The sequence below is a fragment of the Phycodurus eques genome, chromosome 21 (assembly GCF_024500275.1).
Source record: "Phycodurus eques isolate BA_2022a chromosome 21, UOR_Pequ_1.1, whole genome shotgun sequence".
Lineage (NCBI taxonomy): Eukaryota > Metazoa > Chordata > Actinopteri > Syngnathiformes > Syngnathidae > Phycodurus > Phycodurus eques.
This window is the reverse complement of record NC_084545.1, coordinates 3,415,865-3,434,957: the sequence shown is the minus strand read 5'-3', so window position 1 is coordinate 3,434,957 and position 19,093 is coordinate 3,415,865. Positions and strand designations below refer to the sequence as shown.

The window sequence follows — 19,093 nt, the reverse complement described above, 5'->3', positions numbered from 1 at the left end:
TTGATTATTTATGTATGACTGATGTTTAGTGAATTTAGCGCGATTTTCCACGAAAAGTACGGAACAATTACTCGAAAAAGTAGGATTCATTGAAAATTCTTTTCATGACTGATGTTGCAAACATGATTAACTTTTTATGCAATGGCCTACTAAAGTTGCCATTGCTTGTTGATCAACTTGCTAACTTACCTTTCCAGGTTCAAGAAAAATGTTCCTTAAAACTGGGAAGTTGCAAGTACAACACACAAACGCTTGACAAATCGACGTATCGGCATCACTGCGATTGAGTAATCTGGCCGACAAAGACATACTCAAGTTTTTTTTGTTGTTGTCTGGACTGTAAACACTAGCCTATAACAGTAGCCTTCCATGTATTTCGTTTACATTTGACGCTGGGAACATTTCGAGATCAGAGCTCGAATGTACGCAAGCGACAAGTACATACCATACGGTAGCTAACATTGGCTGATGGTGAATTCCGCAGGGAATCGTACGAAAAGGTTCTGACTCAAATTCATAACAGTAATATTTTCCGCTTGGGTGCGTTCCGTTTGCAATCCATAGCGGCGTTGCGCTCCCAAAAATGTCTGGAACACATGCCACAAACACACTTGTTGAAAATGTTACCATAAAAACTCCAAACTTACAAAATAGCGGGATAGCGGGTTTACGTGTTTCCGCAGCAAAACAAAAGTTCTTGTTCCATTTATTATTATTTTCTTTGTGAGAAAATCCGGCCAAATTCTCTGGGGAGCACAGTTTTACGCCTGCATTTGTTTTTTTGTTAAGAAAATATTGAAAATTAGGGTACAACAACCTACCACTGCCACTCCTGTTACATTTTCTTAAATGATTATTCATAACAGAGAAAGGCAGTTTTAATGTTGATCAAGAGTGTAATTTAAGGTCTGTTTGGAGAACTTGTTTTGTTGTGTTTATCGCATTGTTTTCTGTTTTGTTTTTGGGCTTCAGAAGTAATTGTCATCATAAAACGACTTTTTCATCCTGATAATGACGGCAGTCACGAAAGGACATATTATTACTGTTCGTTTCTACTTTGACATGCAAAGCAAAGCAAAGGAAAGCAATGGCTTCTTTTGTTTTATGAAAATTGAGCTTGACGCTTTGCTGGCCTGAATAATCAATGGACTATTGCACGGTGATTGAGTCGTCTTATGTGCGCAATAAAATAGACTTGTTTATACCGACGATGCGCTGATGATCTTTTCCTCCCAAAGACTGGAAGAATAGCTTTAAACGTCCATTTGCAAAATGCCTGACAAGAGCTCTCTGTCTTATCATTTCACACAACAGCCCCCCCCCCCCCCCGGGGGAATAAAGTGAATTCTGTGGGGGGAAGTCAAGTCAACCATGTGCAAATGTGACTGAAAGCCACGCACCCTTGTTAAAGAGCGCCACGCCGGCAATGAATTTAAACGACAACAAAAAATACAATCACCTTTCAGCGTTAAGATTGATTTTCCGAAATGGACTATCATGGCTTTTAAAAGGAGAGGGACTGCGGCTTTTTATTCACAGATGAATTGTTTTGTGTTTTATTTTTAACATACAGGGCAACGCCGCGCCTGATAAAATGTACGACTGACTAGCTTCGCCGGCGAGATCTCATTGCCTGTCAAGTGTATTTATGCAAGGCATTTTAAACTCAACCTACGCCAAGTAAAATCACTTCATCTTCCCCCATAAAATCCAAATAATTGGTGAATGGCGTGACCCAACAAATGAACCTCAAGCGTTTGATGTGAAAGCCCACGGGGAGAGGCCCGCTTCTCCTTGCTGGTTTTCTACCTCTGGCTCTCGGTGAAGGTCCGCGCCGAGGACGTTTTTTGACAAGTGCATCTCTTTTCGCCAATTATTTCCGCCATTACGGCGGCCCCGCCCCGCCCCCCGCGCTCGGCGTCTGCGCTTAAGTTCAATCCGATGATACGGAAAATGACTCGGTGACTCTTATTTCAGTCTTGCATTACTGCTTGTTTCCATTGTCAATACGATCATCCAATCAAAAAATGAAAAAAGTGATTTTTATTTTGATAGTTGCTGTTTGATCGTGCAGGAATCAAATGAAATATTTGTGATTCTTCAGTATTCAATATGAGGAAAACGTTCACCAACAGGTTCAAATGCGTGATATAATATGGATGATGCATCATTTTGTTGGCTTCATAGCATAACTGCTGCCGTCATTTTTAAGCTAACTGTTTGTTACCAAATCAATCAATGATTCTATGTACTTGCTAAAAATTACATTTTTTCCTGTTTTCCGAAAGCGTTCAAATAATGACTTCGGCCAGGCTATTAGGCTAACGCTTTGATGGATCACAACAAGCTAACATATCTTTACTTCTCTCTTTTTTAGATATCTAACGCTAGTTACCAAACTTCTGTCATTTAAACCAAACCAATGAAATCAACTTGTATCCTGTTTTTTTTCCTCATTTTTTTGCTTCCTTTTTTTTTTTCTTTTTGATCCGAGCCTAAAATCTAGAAATGAAAAATTGGGCATTTTTTCCGTTACATTAAAACGCGACAAAATAGTCACTCACTTTTTCATTTTTTTGATTGCCAATTGAAAATGGAAAGTGATGGATGCATGATGGAATGATAAACAGATGAATTTGATGTTGATTGAAAATGAATTGAAGGAAGTATGCGGTGATTTCTTGAAGCGCTTTTTTTCCCTCTAAATTATTTCCAAAACACAGAATAAAGCTGCGATAAGATCAAAGCCCGCAGCGCTGCCGACGACATTTCATGCCATCCAATTATCGAATTACCATCAAAGCGCGGCCACAAAAGCCAATTATCTAAATCAAGATATTCAATTTATAATAATGAAGGCGTCAACGGGCTGACGATTGCAGCAGTGAAGAATGCATCGTATCTGATTAAAAAGATTCCGCAAAGCTTTTTAACAATATCAGTCAGGTTAACATGTTTATCGCCCGGAAGGAGATCAATAATAAATAAATACACGAGCCCCCAGAAGGATTGGCGTGATTCCTTTAGCAAGATAGCCAGGGAGTCCATCTTCAATTATCTTTTTTATGATCAAAACCTTGATACATGTTTAACTTCTTTGAAAAAAGATCAAATAAGAGATTCTCGATGGAGATAAATACAAGAATCAAAACGCAAAAGAAATCCCTCAACTGCGATGGGGGGAAAAAAATGGAATCAATGGAGATGTTACAGGCTTGAAGAGATGAAACATTTAATCTACGGAAGGCGTTTGCGCTTTCATGTCTGCGGCGACAGTACAAGCGACCCTAAATCACACTGTCACTCCCAATGTTCCGACTACATCAGCAGATAATTTTCTGGCCGTGACAGTAACACGCAGACACTTTGGGAGAAAATGTATTTAAATCCAACATGATATAATGCGACGTGTCACAAAGCGCGAGGGGTGACATTTACTCTGCCGACTTTTCCAACCGCCATAGAAATACTCGCTCATTGATCAGCAAAGTGGCCACCGGAGAGGTACTTTCAATGCCTGTGCATTTATAAGTGTGTGTGTGTGTGTGTGTGTGTGTGTGTGTACCCAAGGACTCCGGCACTAAACAATTAGCCTGGATTTCATAAAGCAATCAGCATGCCACCTTGTCTAATGCAGCCGCTTCGTACATTGACGCGCTGAAAAAAATGGCCGTTATTGAAAGCTTTGTGTGCAGGTTAGCTTTTGCCTCAGTGCATTTATGAATCAATTTCTGCCCATAAAAGAAGCCGTAACACTTAAGCTATTTTAGTGGAAATGCATTGTGTAAGTTGTCAAATGTACCAGAGAGAGAGAGAGAGGGAGAGCGAGGGAGAGAGAGAGAGCGAGCGAGAGAGAGGCCCGGTAACGATTCGCGGGCTATTCATGCCGAGCCACCGAGCCCCATTTTTATAATGGCCCCTTTCAAAGTGCCCGGCTGAGCGCATATGTTTGCCTTTAACAACTTGTCAATCATTTTTACCTTTGGCAGAAACACAAACTACGCCAAATAAATTCACGCCTAAATGCTCAAATAAACGGCATTACCGCAGTAGGAATGATTAGAAAATGAAAACGCGGGACAACCGGAGGCAAGCATGCATTTTTCCTGTGAGATCTGACGCAAATATTTCATTGAGCACCACCGCTCCTCGGTTTTGTGAAAATAAAACCAGAAAACCAGAAAAATTTGAACAGCACTCAAGGATGAACTGAAACGTTTTAGGAGTGTCATGTTTGCTTCGGATATTACTCTCAGCCGTCAATATTGGACTGTGCTATTTCGATTCCGGGGTGCACTGTTACATTTGGTAAAAATTCCTCAATTTCCATCAAAATGTAATAGGTTTGTCACCACGCATCCGCAAAGTGAGGTCACACAGTCTGCCAAAAATCGGTCGCCGTAATAATCGGTCACGTGGTTTTTACGAAATCTGTCCATCTCTCTGCCACCTGCAGGTACAAAAACTGGTTCTTTCACACCCACGCCTCCGCCAATGGTACAGTTTAGTATGGTTCGCATCAGTAAATCCTAATCTTTGCACCTGCGCCACCCATCCGCAAATTGCAGTCACAAAGTGCCTCAATAATCAAAAGTCGGTCAATAATCGGTCACAGTTTTGACAAAATCTTACAAATGGTCAGCTATACGCAACCTACTGCCTTGTGCGTTGTGCTTGGTGGAGGTAATTATAGTACTTTCCGCCAACAGTTCAGTTTTGCTCAGTTCGGATCAGTCACATCTTCAGAGTTTGGTCACGTAGTCCTTCAAAAATCGGTAGTCCGTTAATAATCGATCACACACTTGCTAAAAAATCTTACTAACGAACAATCATCTATACGCGAACTCCTGTCTCGGGTTTTGGGCTTGGTGGAGGTAATAAAATTGGCCAGGTTTCCGCCAACAGTTTAGTTCGGTTAGGTAAATCCTCATCATCAAAAACCGATTTTTCTAAAACGTTATTATCAAACGATCATCCTGTCTCATGCATTGTGCTTGGTGGAGGCAATAAAGTTATCGTATATCAGTTTAGCTCCGTAAATCTGAACCATCCGCAAAGTTTGGTCACATGGTCTGTCAACGATAGTAAGCGGTTCCCGGTTTCCACTAACGGTAGAATTTGGGTCGGCTCGGTGGGTCCTGATCTTTGCATTTGTGCCACACGTCCACTAAGTTTGCTCCGAAGTCCGTCAAAAAATCAGTACTCGTCAAAAATAAGTCACATGGTTTTCACGATATTGTACAAACAAGCAAGCCAACAAACAGTAATCTATGACCAATCTCTCCCCCCCTGGTCTACGTGCAGTGTCGGTGACAGGTGGATAAATAAACAGAAAAGCAATCTATTAACGTGATCAAATGCGTCCTTTGCTGTTGATTGCGGGCATTTTGTGTTGCTCGGCGTTGTGTGCTCTGTTGATGCATAAAGGATAAACATTCCATCAATACTGCAGCCAAATGCCCTAGATTGTTTGGTCATCGATTTGGGTCGACAGCACTTGAAAAAATGGATGCGGCGTCAAAGGACACGGGAAGGCACAGAATTCACGATAAAGCACAGTGGAATAAAGTCAATGTTTAACACAAATGACAGTAGTGCGGCGTGGTGCCTATAGATTTTTCAATGTCGCACGTACTTCCAGGTGGCAAAAAACCGATGCCACCACGAGTAAACAAAACCTTACATTTTATTTGACCAGGGCAGAGATCTTGAGAAAACAGGGTAAATGGCTTCAATGATGATTTTAGCCTTCTTGTCTACCGGCGTAGTCCAAATGTGCGATGCGCCAGTCGGAACGAAGACCTTACGTGAGGTAAATTGCTGCAAAGAGAGATGCATTTTTATTTTACAAACATTTTATACGTACCTGTGAGAAAATGTCTTCGAAAAACCCAAGGATGGACGTTCGGTTCTCAGTCCGTCCTTTTTAAAGAGGCTACTTCACCACTAGGCAGTTTTGCAATCATCTCTGAAGCAATTTACTACATTTGCTCAATTTAGTTCTGATAGATTCATTTCTATTTTTATTAAGCGAATGGAGGAAATCCTGAACCTTTTGCGGTATACTGTTTCTGGCGACGCAAACACCAACGCATTTCGATATTGTTTTCAGTTCAAGTCAGTGATAGTCAATACCCTGGCGCCTATTGTTTACAAACATGAAAAGGTATAAATCAAGGACTTTACACAGCGTGTGGGTAATAACTATTTACTTAACTCCATGTAGAATGCGACTGAGCTCCCACCAAAGCCCTCAACAATAACACACGCTGCCAATAACTGCAGGTGCTCTTAGCCAGACGGCTCCCGCCGGACCTCCGACGGGGATAATACTGTTTAGAGGCCCGGCTGGGAGAAGCCAATAGTGTTTCCGGGGACGGAGATTCACCGGGGGAGCGTCGTGTAACGCCATTAGCCGCATTACAGCTAGCCCTGGTGCTGGCGGAGGAGCTGTCATTACCTTAATTCAGAGCTGTGGCGGGGGCGAGAAGCGACAAGAGGCCACGGCCATCTCCACGGGGCTCCGGCGTTGGAGCGTTACTCGTCGCGCGACTGCGTCAGGAGAGAGGGCGAACCAACTGATTAATTACGCTGGCAAAAGGGTGACATTAATGGAGACATTTAGAAATGGAGACGTGGATGTGAGAGGATTTTACGCCTGGGTGACATGTTTTCTCTGAGATAATTTGTGAAGACGCAAGTGGAGAACGTACGATTTAGGGGCTACTTGAACTAAAAACGTTTCTTGACAACGGCGTTGTTGCCCCTGAAAATATAAATATTTGGAAATGCGGGTGAGGCTTTCAGGTTAAGTGTTCATGTTATGTTTGGGTTCTTTAGGGGTTCAGCGTTAGATGTCAGGGTTACAGCACAGGTGTCAAACTCAAGGCCCAGCTCTGGCCTGCCAAATCATTTTACGTGGCCTTCAAACACAAATCATGTGTGTCGACTTGATATTTCTTGCTAAAACACCAATTCTGCAAATTGTCTTCACTTCCAATCACAGTTTGATATCGCGAGAATCTTTCCGGTACATTCTCACTTTCAAAGTAAACTGAATAATAGTTGAATTTACTTTTTACGGGCCTCTGATTTCAAAACTAGTCATCCATCTTTTTGTGTGTATATGTAATATTATGAGGTGATCATCATATGGGTTCACAGTCATAACGGCCCTCTGGGGGAACCCATAACTACAATGTGGCGCGCAACAAAAATGAGTTTGACACCCCTGGGCTACAGGGTTAAAAGGTTTGCTCCTTCAAAAAAAAAAGACATCATAAACACCTGGCCTGGCATGCATATATCATGTTCTGACACAAATTAGGTGGTGTCGTGTAAATGTACCCTTACAGGACAAGGGCAGAGGTGGGACTGATACGATGGGGTAATCGCTGTCTTGTTCAAACGTAAACAACAGACAATAGTACCTTACGAGAGGAAAAGCCGCCTGTCGATGACGGACAGAGCCGGCATCTGCATGTAAACGGTGCTCGGAGCGGGGGGGGGGGGAACACTTAACGCTCTCGCTCGCCGGCTTTGGGCAAAAGGCTCTCGGGCGTGAGAGTGCTCCGGCCCGACGCTCTTACCTGTCCTCCCCCTTGACGCTGGAGTGGAGATGCAAGCAGGCACAGGAACAAGAGGCACCAGAGCCCATCTCAAAGGTCAAGAAGGAGAGATGGTGTGATGGCGAGTGGAGGAAGAGGAGGCGGAGGGGCGTGGGGCGGGGTATGTGTCGCATCAACACAGGGTTATTGTGGGGGGGGGGGGGGGGATCACTCGGGACACTTTGTACACGAGCGCATCTGTTACGGAGCGTCCTCCTCATTCCCCAAGCAATGTCAACCTGATTAGCTCAGGGTTGAATGAGGCAAATAACAATCCAAATGATGCTTCATCCTTTTATAGCCATCAGCGGCGAGATGGAGAGCGGCTTTAGAGCGCCGTAAGCCTTTTAGGAGATGCCTGCTCCGTCATCGCTCCTCCTCCCCGCATTACTTAAATGCTATTTGCTGTAAATAGGATTCTGCTGCCCAAAGCCTCGCACAGCCCTTAAGCTAAAAAGATGGCCGAGATAGCCCAGGACTGTATATTGTCTGTATAGAATTCTCAGCCTCCCCCCTACATTTTTTAGATTGTATTTTTTATTTTATTTAAATTTCTCTCAAATTATTTTTCACACTACTTGCATGTTACGCTACTAGAATAACAGCTAAAGAACAATGGTATTTTAAAAAGTTATAACAAAACTAAACATTTGGGGCTGTATATTGGGAATATTTTTCCATTTATTCTATTTTGAAGTGTTTTTTTAATTACTGTATTATATACATGTTCATATTTATCATATACGTTTATTAATTATTTTCTGGATTTGTGCCTAATTGCAATTGTAGCCCCTAAAAAAAATAACAATAATAATATTCTAACAATGCGACAAAAAAAGAATCCTACAAAATAGCTCATTCAAAGAGGAAAAACAGCAATTTATGTATTTTATGATAATAATAATATTTATTATTGACATTAAGTTTTTCACACTGGTTATCAAATACATAAAATATTCATTTGAAAAAAAACTCAAATAAAATCAGGGGTTCTCTATTTGGGATCATTATAATGGCTCTGTTTTCAGTTAAATATTTTGAAATTATTACACAATTGTATTATGTATTTTATTATAGGTTTAATTTTTGGGTATTTTATATTTATTTTTGGATTAGTGCCAATTTTTTATTCTAGCCCCTAAAAAATGCCCCACATTTTTTCACACCCCACATTTTTTCACACAATTTGAAGTGGAAAAATACTCAATAGAAGTAAAAAAATAATAATAATTTTTAATTTATACAAAATTTGCCTGTAATATTGAGAAAGGTATTAAACTAACTCATTGTTATTGTGATGTGAACTGTACTGCCTTTTAACTAGAGATGGTTGTATAGGCAGTATATGAGAGGGTCTTCACAGTAAAAAGACTTTTTCTAAAAAATCCCCCAAAAATACAGTGATGTAATCTTTTATAGCTTCAATTGCAAATAACAAAAGCAGACCAAGTAGTAAGCACCGTCCCGACTGAAGTGGCTCAGTGAGTGCCTTATATTCCATCACTGGGAATGAGCTCTATTTTGTGTCGTGGCCATAAAACAGCACATTTTGGGGGCTTCTTTGTCCTTCCAGCAGGACATTTAGAAGTAGCCAGCGGGGTGTGAGGGATAGTCCGCTGTCAAGTGAGTGTGTGTGTCTGGTGTGTGTGTGTGTGTGTGTGTGGTGGGCTAGACACCCACATGTCATGGCTGACACATCAGCCTGGGCCCCCTCCAGGCGATCCAGCCCTAATGCTGCCTATGTCCCACTTTCAAGCCCTTGTCCCTCAAAGCCCGCCCTCCTTCTCCAGTGAACGCTCCCCTCCCCTCCCTCCCTCCCTCCCTCCTCCTCCGTCCATCCTTCTGTCGCGGGGCTATAATGGCAATGGATCACTGCGGCGCGGTACGATAATGTCAGGTGATACAAACTGCTCCACAGCGTAATCTGGGACGGTGGAACCTCCAAAGTCAAATAGTTTTTCTATTACACATCATGTAAAGGTGGTCGTGGGCCTTGCATTTGGTACCTGGGCCCCCTCTTAATACAACCACTGTCATGTTGCAATTATAGACAGTACTAGACAAAAAATGCAATATAACAGCACACAACTGTGTCACTCACATAAATCATCTGGGCAAGTTTACCAATCAATTTTTACCTAATAACATGACAAAAACAACTTTTTTAAAAAAAGAAATAAAATGCATCGTTCTCACTAGAGATGCTGATTATCAAATGTATTCATGTGTGCAGATCGCTAGAGACACGTTTGGCTCGTCGAACAGTTTTGCTCTGAGCAACCAATCAGAGGACGGAAGAATGTTGACATCATCGAGGGGCAACACTCTGGCCCTGTGAGGACAAATTTGGAATGTGATTTCATGGAACAATATTAAAAGACTCCTCACCATTGATGTCAAGTCAAGACTGTCACCGTCATAACACGTTTAAACTGTACAGGCAATGTTTTAAATGAACACTTTGACATCCTTAACTGTAATATAAGTGCTAAGATAGCTATATAAGTCGGCGATTCTCAAAGTGTGGTACTAGTAACAAAAGTGGTACGCAGCCTCCCTCTAGCGGTGCGCAAAACAATCACTATACTCAATGTTCAAACTGTGCATAATGTTAGTGTTGTTTTTAATCCAGTACAGTACATTTGTTGTTGTTTTCAAACCTTTATTTTAAGCATAGTTTATTATCTTCCTATGTCTAAGCGCAGCGTGGTTTGAACTATTGACAAACGTGACTGCTTTCAGATTCTGGTAAAAAAAAAAAAAAGAAGAAGCATATTTTGCCAATCTTCCCAGCACATTATTCTGGTGGGGGAATCTAATATGTGTGTGTGTGTGTGTGTGTGTGTGTGTGTAGGAGTGTATTTGTGTGTGTGAGGAAATAGTATTGCTTTGAAGCCCATAACTCTATTCTGGAGAAAAGCAGCATCACAGTGTTATTCCACATCCTCAGCTATAAAAGAGGGAAAACATAATAACTTCCCTAGATCCCCTCCCCTCACACACACGCGCAGGCAAACCCACCCACCCACCCACCCACTATTTGCACCCCGCCTCATCCACCATCCGCCCACTTCTCCCGCCTCAATCTTTGGTTTCAAAGGAAGCGAATCAGCCGGCAGGGACAGAAGGTTACGCATTAGTACTGGTCATTGCTCAAAGAGCGAGCGTTATAAATAATAAAAGGCTGGTGAAGGACACGGGCCGCTGGGATGCGTCTCTGGTTCATGCCGCACGAGTCAAATACCAGACGTGTCATTTCTCCCCCCGCCTCTCAAAATAAAAAAAAAATAAAATGTGACCCTTGCCGCTTGGATTGCGTCTCGCTGCCACCGACAGCTCCTCTTTGTTAGCGGCACATTAAAGGCTCGCTGGTATTGGATTAGGGCGCGACTGCTTTCTGCTCGCGGAAAGAAAGTGTATTTTGAATTAACATTGAAATTCAATTTGTTTCCGACTTTCCTGACAAGGCACAAACGACAAGTTTGAGCGCAAAGTCGACATGAAGCGGGACGACCTTCGCTCAAGGAACAACATCCGGTGCTCGTCCTCCTTCCAGGGTGGCTACGTTAGCGAGCGTATTCCGCATTGGAGAGCGCATTACACCTGCTTTACATGCACAGACTCGCTGAAATCCCCGTAATGAGATCCATTTCCCGGGAAGAGACTGGCGCCCCTCCTTCCTTTACCCACTTTTATTTACCCATTCAGCACTGCTTTGTGCCACTTTATTACTTAACATTATGAGGCTCTTTGCCTACCGTGCATCCTGCCCACTAAGCTGATTACACAAAAATAATAACAACTCCTGCCTGCAGCTGTGTGCGTGTGTTGCTATGTTTGTATTCTGCAAGGAGACCACAAGGTTGGTTCCAAATTCGATTTGTTTTATAGGTTTTTGCACAAAACTGACTTTTTTTGTTTTGTTTTTAATTGCTTAAAAACTGTAGTTAGTGCCTGAACGCCAACTGCTGTAAAATATGTAGTGTTTGTCATGAACTCAGACAACGAAATGTCAATTTCTGTAGAATATGAAGAAATGTCGTCTTTTTTGTGACAAACAATGTACTTTATGTAATTAGAAAGAAACTGCCATTTTTGTTAAGTTACTTGAAAATCTAATTCATGTGCCTGAACTCCAACCCTTGAATACCAAATGCTTTCAAATACGAAGAAATGTAGCGATTTTCTGCGGCAAAAAGTGATTATTAGTACAAAACTGACATTTTTTCAGTTACCTGAAAGATGTCATTAATATGCCTGAACCCCAACTTTTTAAAAAAATATGATGAAATTTGCATGTCGTCCATGTTTGTGGCGTGTGCAATTAGTGGGAAATTGAAATTGAAATGCGTTTAGTCACGTGAACAGTGTCATTTATCTTGTTGATTTAAAGAATTTTAAACTCCAACCAATGAACTCAAACAAAATATAACCTTTCCATGGCAAAATGTGAACTTCTCAGTTTGGCACGTCGGCCAAATTTGTGGAATATGTTTATAGAAGGATACTGACTTTTTTTTTTTTTTTTTTTTTTTTTGTCTCTTGAAAAGTGTAGTTCCTAATTTTATGAAAAGAATATGCTGTAAGGCTAACTGCTTTAAAATTATAGCAAAGTATCCTGTATTTATTTGGAACAAATCTGGTGTTTTGGGAATCAGATTTCTTTTTTTTTTTAGTTACTTGAAAGGTTTTGGTGAGGCTTTCGATGAAAGAAAATGTGCTGCAACACAAACAGTAGCTTTGAAATGACAGCAAAAGTTTAGAATTCGTGTGAAAACAATATGGCATAACTTCAAAGCCCTGATCCCTAACTGCTTTAAAATGGCTTTTGTTTTGGCGCCGTGGTTATCGATATGGCGGCCATATTTGTGGCGTGAGTGGTTACTACAAAAACTGATCCTGTATATTTTCGAGCATCTTGGGGAGTGTAGCTAAACAAATTTGTATATGTACTCGAGCAAAATGACCATTGTGTATTATGTCGTTTTATACCAGGTCAGCTGCGTATGTTTCAACTAAATTGCGGTTTGGCCGTTTTGTAGATACCGTCTTAACACGTCAACTCTATTCTAGGCACGTTTGACAATGCACCGATGTTACCCATGTCAAAACACTGAACACTTAGAAAACAGTGAACAATTGGTCTGTAAATGAAGCCTAAAAAGCTCAGTTTGATATTACCAGTAACATGTGTTTTGATCTGTATGAGCCCCCATACCCAATAATTCAAATCAAAAGCAGTCGGTGGTCTTTCTGGGCGACCTTTTGCGAAAGCGCCTCACCATTTTGGAGGAATCCGAATAAGTGCGGCCTATTTGGCGCCGACAGTAAGTGTGCGAAATGAGCGGCGCTGTCGTTCCCGGGCCGGCTCCCGTTTGACAGCGTGATGATAGAAGCGTCACGTCCTCGGCAGACTAAATGCAAACTGACAAGAGATGAGCCTCCGCTTGCGGAATATAATGTGGAATTGTGCTCTGAGTGTCTTATTATCTTGTCGGCTGATGTCTGAAAGAGGGAGATTTGACTGGAGGGGTGGAGACAGAGTGGAGACTGCACCACACATCACACAAACACAAAAACACAACAAATGTCTGCCCTCTTACTAGCAACAGCTTTCCACACCTAATGTCCAGCACTTCTGCTCGGGAATAAAATACAAGGCGCCGTCATGTTTGCGCTGCTTCGTAGCGCCTGTTAGCTCAAGTGGAAGACTATTTGCACAGGGCAGCTTTTAGGAGGAGGTGGAGCGCACACTTTGGGCGACGTGATGGGGCGGGTTCATAAGATAGACAATTTGTTTTTGGGCAAACACTGACGTCTACTTGTTATACTGACGGGAACCTCAATCGCAGGCGCCTAAAACAAAGTCAGAGCGAGGCAAATTTAGGACGGAATCAACTATTTGGAACAATGTCGGCGACGATCAGGAAACTTTGGAATATTCCCGCACTTTTATTGCCGAACATTGGCTCATTTCAGAAAGAGTCCTACTTTTCAAATGGGGTAAAACTGACATACGCTAGGTTTAAGCTAGCACAAAAATGTCGTTAATATTTCTGAATTAACACACCAGGCCAGAACTCAAATTCATAAACCTAAAGAGTTCAAATGAGGGTGAAATGCAGTGTTTGTCGTGTTTTCAGTGCAACATGACGGCCATTTGTCTATAACTATTGAGAATTTGATTTGTTTATTTTTTTAAATACTTTTAGGCCATCATATCAACCCCTTAACTATGACCGCTTCTAAATGATTAGAAAATGTATGTTTTTGGGAGGGAAAACGTGTCATATTCACTGCGGCATGTTTGTCAAGTGAGTGCAGTAATTGGAGACGTTATCATCCGATACCTTTAACGCTGAATAATATCTTATTTTAACAAGATATCTCCTTACAATAATGGCAAACGCGTTTTTTGTTTGTTTGTTTGTTTTTTAAATTGAAAAATGTAGCAGTCATTTTGGGCCATAATACCAACTGCTGAACCCCAGCTGACTGTTTTTTGTCAATGTCTTTCTGTCTCCAAAGTGTTCTCTGTCAATTGAGTGTCTGTCGTCGTACTCGAGCGGCTCCAACTACCGGAGACAAATTCCTGGTGTGTTTTTTGGACATACTTGGCAAATTAAGATGATTCTGATTTTGTGGCATGTCTCATGAGTGGGAAAATGACATTGGCCATTGGCAATTATTTATTCAAAAGGGTAGTTAATAGAAGATGTGAAGTGAAGATAACAGGCCAGCACTCCAACTCATAAATCCTAAATTTTGGACAAATGCAGTGTTTTTTTGGGCAAAATACTGCCTTTTCCGTGCAACATGACGGCCATTTTCGTGGAGTGTGGATTTAGTGGCAATCTGGCATTTTTAGTTAGTTGAAAAATGTTGTTCATGAGCCTTAACTCAACTCCTGAAGCCCAAACTGCTTTGAAATAGGACATCATGTGGCGTTTAAGTGACAAAATATGTGGTTTTCAGCGTGGCAAGTCGGCCATGTTTGTGGAGTGTGTCATTATTGGAAAGCTGACATGCTGAAGGTTTTAGTAAGCTTCAAAAGTGTAGTTAATATTTTTAAATGAAGATAATTGGCCAGAGCTCCAACTCATAAACCCTACATACCTTGAAATGAGGGCAAAATGATTTTTGGTGGTTAAATACGGCCTTTTCAGCGCTCCATGACGGCCATTTTTGTAAGGTGTGGAATTAGAGGGAATCTAACATATTTTATACTTACTTGAAAAGTATAGTCATTATTTTTGGTCCATAATTCCAACCGTTTAACCTTGAAAGTATGGCAATTTTGGGTTTTTTGTGAAAAGTATGTCCTTTTCAGTGGAGCCTGTCAGCCATTTTTGGAGAATGGAGTTATTTGAGATGTGTGATCTGACGCGTTTATTGCTGCACAGTAGCTCCTACTTTCGAAACTGTAAGAAACTACAGTGGAACCTCCGAATCAAACGCTCCAAAACCAAACAGATGCTTAATGTAAGTGGGCTTATTTGAAAACAGCAATACCGATGGATTGCTCTGCAAACATTTGCCTATTCCCTCCCAAATGAGGTGTTTGTGAAATTGCGATGACGGTGGTCAACGTAGTTGGTCGGCAAACACCTTCCTATTGCCAATCCATTTATTAATGACAGCCATCCCGATAAATTGGGATGTGAAAACGTTGCCATTCCCTCTTCATTAGGTGTCTGTCAAAGGTTTTATTTAATAGTGGTTAACTTCTCAAACTTGTACGGGAGTTAGGAACGCTGACTGTGGAAAAATGTAGGTAACTTTACATTATTTCCTATGGAAAAAAATTGTGATTGGTTCCACTTGGAATGTCGTAGTGTAGTGCTGCCTTTTTCCTATCTGCAAAGAGACAGTACAAATAGTCTCATGTGTGATTATCAATTTTCTTGTAACTACATGAACATCTGCTGGTGTTGAGTGCAGTACATTTCTGTTAGATTGTCAGTCACAAATCGGATCCTCCACAAAGTATTGCAATCTACACTAATAATGTTTATTTATAGACACAATGTCCATGACAAAGAAAGAACAGCTCCAACAACATCACAGCCAATTTGCTATTAATGTATTTTTTTTTAAATGCCAAACATTAAGACCAAATCAACTGGGGAAAATTTCAACAAAGCAGTATGTCTGCCATTGATCTTGCCTGAAAAATATAAATATTACTGCTCCATATGTGCTCATCCATCCCTGTCTTTCCGGCTCACAGGTCAGAAGAGAAAGGAAAGACGGTCCACAGCCAAGAGCTGTGCCACTGGGCAAAAAAAAAAAAAAAAAAAAAGAAGCAAAACCACCATCACCACCGACAAACCCCAAAATTCACACTCGAACGACTCTGGCCAGCAGCAACATGTTGGCCAGCAGCAACATCTCCTGTGACGACAAAATGTGCCGTCATTTGTCACAATAAACAGAATTCCAGAGAAAAATCACTAATCGGGGATGAAGGAGTTATTCAATAATCAGGCAATTTGATGTAAATTCATCCACACTGCAACAGTCCTGAGACCAGCTCAAGCATCAAATTGCCACTTATTGTCGAAATAAAGAAGAAACAACAAAAGCTGACCAAGTTTACAACCAATATTTTGGTTCAACGCTCTGGCAAATTCTTCTGCTGACACAACCCGTGTCAAATTTCACATTTTGCAAATGATTTGACATGCGGTGCATTTTGAAAAGTAGAATACAAAATGGCATAAATGATTAGAGACTAAAGTTGCTCCCTATATATATATATATATATATATACACCCTATACCCTAAATCACACAAATCAAACAGAGTTCAATCATTATACTCATAAAAACAAGATTATACACCTTGTTACAATAATAATAATCATTCACAAAACAATGCCGTATGAATGATGTAATGCAGCAGGATAATAATAAAAAAAGCACTTATCAAAGAGCAAACCACAAGTTACAATAATTACTGTTCATATAATCATGTTGAATATGGTAAATCGTGTCAAGAAAAATACATTCAACTTATTTCATGTTCTCATTGAATTTGAATGTAGAGATTTTAATTATAGGAATCGTGAATTCATTTCTGCATTTTGCCGTTGTTGCAAAAGGTTGAAAAAATGCCTTTTTTCACACTTTATAGGCGACACTGTAAATACAAGTGGAGCTTTCAGGCCAGACAAAGTACAGTAAGTGTCATTTTAGTTTAGTATTGACGATTGACATACACTTTACTCGAGCCTCAGCATCTGCAAAGAGCCTTTCAAAAGCAAAGGCAATTGTATTGCTTGCTAAAAACAAAAAGTGCGAAAGCATTGAAAGAGCCAAATGTGAACGAGTTGCAAGCACTTGAAAGTTTGCAGCACAACACTTGCTACCTCCGCCGGGGCAGAGCGGGTGAGAGAGGAGGAAGACGCAGCCGCGAAGCCCCACTCACCGTACAACTTGCCGGGGGTGCCCCCTCGGTCGGGGCCCTCGGCCGGCAGGATCGGCGTCTCGTCGTCCAGCTCGCCGTCGGGGCTGCCGGCCGCCCTGTCGTCGGCCCGGCCGCCGAGTTCCACCGCGCTCATGTCGCCGCGCATGAAGGAGAGCAGCGGCTTGCTCAGCTGCCCCGTTAGCATCGGATCCCCGGGAGGAGCTGGAGGGAGTCCGGGTGGGATGCGGAAGAGGCGGAGAGAAGAGGAAGAGGAGGAGGAGGGGAAAAAAAAAAAAGGAAAAAATGCAGCCGTGGTTAGAATGTGCTCGGGCGCTCTCCTTGGCCACCTCTCACTCACTATCTCCCTACCCACATTGCCCCTTTCTGTTCTGTCCTCTCTCTCTCTCTCTCTCTCTCTCTCTCTCTCTCTCTCCATCCCTCCCTCCAAAGTGATGCTGCGAAGTCGCGTTACAACCTGACACATGCTTCATTTTAGCCAACAATGTGCTGATAACTACATTCAGCAAATCCACCTTTGAGGGCAGATACACACCAGCGATGGCATCCGTTTCCTTCGCCGAAAATGAAAACAAACCCGATTCCGTGCCAAAGACGTCAAGTCAAGCCAGTTAAAGCTTATACTACAAAAACAGAGTGGAATCCATCACGTAACAACTATAGGCGAGTAACTGACAACACAATATAGCCATACTTTGCCAACAATAACAGTATAGTTAATATACAACACAGCGATAAATTGGAAGAAAAACATCCCAAAAAGTGCAGAAACCATTGGTTTATTAAGACAAAGTAACAACCATCGGCACCATTCTTCATCGTGTTGCTGGGTGTTGGGAATGCAAACATAATGCACGATACAGTGTTATTATCATGTTATTATTTTGCCAACAATATCGATAAATAGTGGGAAAATCACCGAGAAACATGATGACATCAATGCAACTGAAAAAGGAAAAACTGGGTTCATTAAAACAAATTAAAAACTGATCTGCTTTGACATTATCTGCACGTTTTGCCAACGATAGTATCGCGATAACCGATATATGGGGTCGATCGCCAGCGATACGTGCTGATTTCAATATAACTGAAAACAGGAACACTTGCAGAAACACTTGGTTTATTCAAAAAAAGTAACAACAATTCACTCCTTTCTGTACGGTACTTTACTTTTTTGACGATACGATATCGGCAAATTTTGCCAATGGTAGCCTTGCAATACAGCGATGATCAATACAATACAATCATCTACGATACAAGGCAATATTAATATAACTGAAAATGGGAAAGCTTGATTTGTGAAAGCAAAGTCACGACGATTGACTTCAATTTTGACGGTAACTAACTAATGAGACGTTATTACCGCCATATATTAGATAGCCAACGCTAATTCATATATCGTGAGAAAGTCATCAATGATACATGGCAATCTGAATGTAACTGAAAAAAAGGAATGCTAGGTTTATTAGAACAAAGTAATGAATCTTCTCCAGTTTTACTGTCACTAGTGGATGGAGAAGATCAAAATCTGGTCAAAGCGCTCATGCAACGGCACATATTGGAACAGTATTGCTATATGATGATGGAATCCATCCTCTACCGTGAGCAGCATCGATGAGATATGTGACTTCTTTTCAAATCTAACAATAAAACACAGAGAACATCCAATAAAGTCATACCTTACCTAAATGAAGCTCCACAGAAATCAGTAATTATGAAAATGAAGCTTTTCCAGAGTTGACAAATCTGTCAAATATGAGGGGGGGGGGGAATCAAACACGCCCCCTCAGCAGCATAGCGACCCGCTACAACCTGCTCGCTACTGAACCCGGAAACGGCCTGGTGAAACGGGGAGCGTGTGAATGGCCAGCGCGGCTTTCACGTTGAGGTGGCTTCCCAAAGACGAGCGGCGGGGATGTTGCCTCCTCCTTCCTTCCCTCCCTCATCTTTCTCCCTCCCTCCCTCCCTCCCTCCCTCCATCGTACGCTGCCCAGCCTCACTCCATCTGTCTCTTCCGCCTTGTGTCTGACCACCGGAGAGCTCCTCAGACAGTGTTCACC

At 41.6% G+C, this 19,093-nt stretch overlaps 1 protein-coding gene across 1 annotated transcript in view; it reads right to left on the bottom strand.

Annotated features, from left to right (window-relative positions):
* Positions 1-18,756, bottom strand: part of pou6f2 (POU class 6 homeobox 2) — a 75,325-nt gene extending 56,569 nt beyond the window's left edge. Inside the window, exons 1-2 of the mRNA XM_061666552.1 lie at positions 18,718-18,756; positions 17,037-17,237 (exon numbers count right to left, since the gene is read on the bottom strand). Coding sequence (XP_061522536.1) covers positions 17,037-17,220 — 184 coding nt within the window. The 5' untranslated portion in view covers positions 17,221-17,237; positions 18,718-18,756. The remainder of the gene's footprint in view (positions 1-17,036; positions 17,238-18,717) is intronic.
* Between the last annotated feature and the right edge of the window lie 337 nt (positions 18,757-19,093).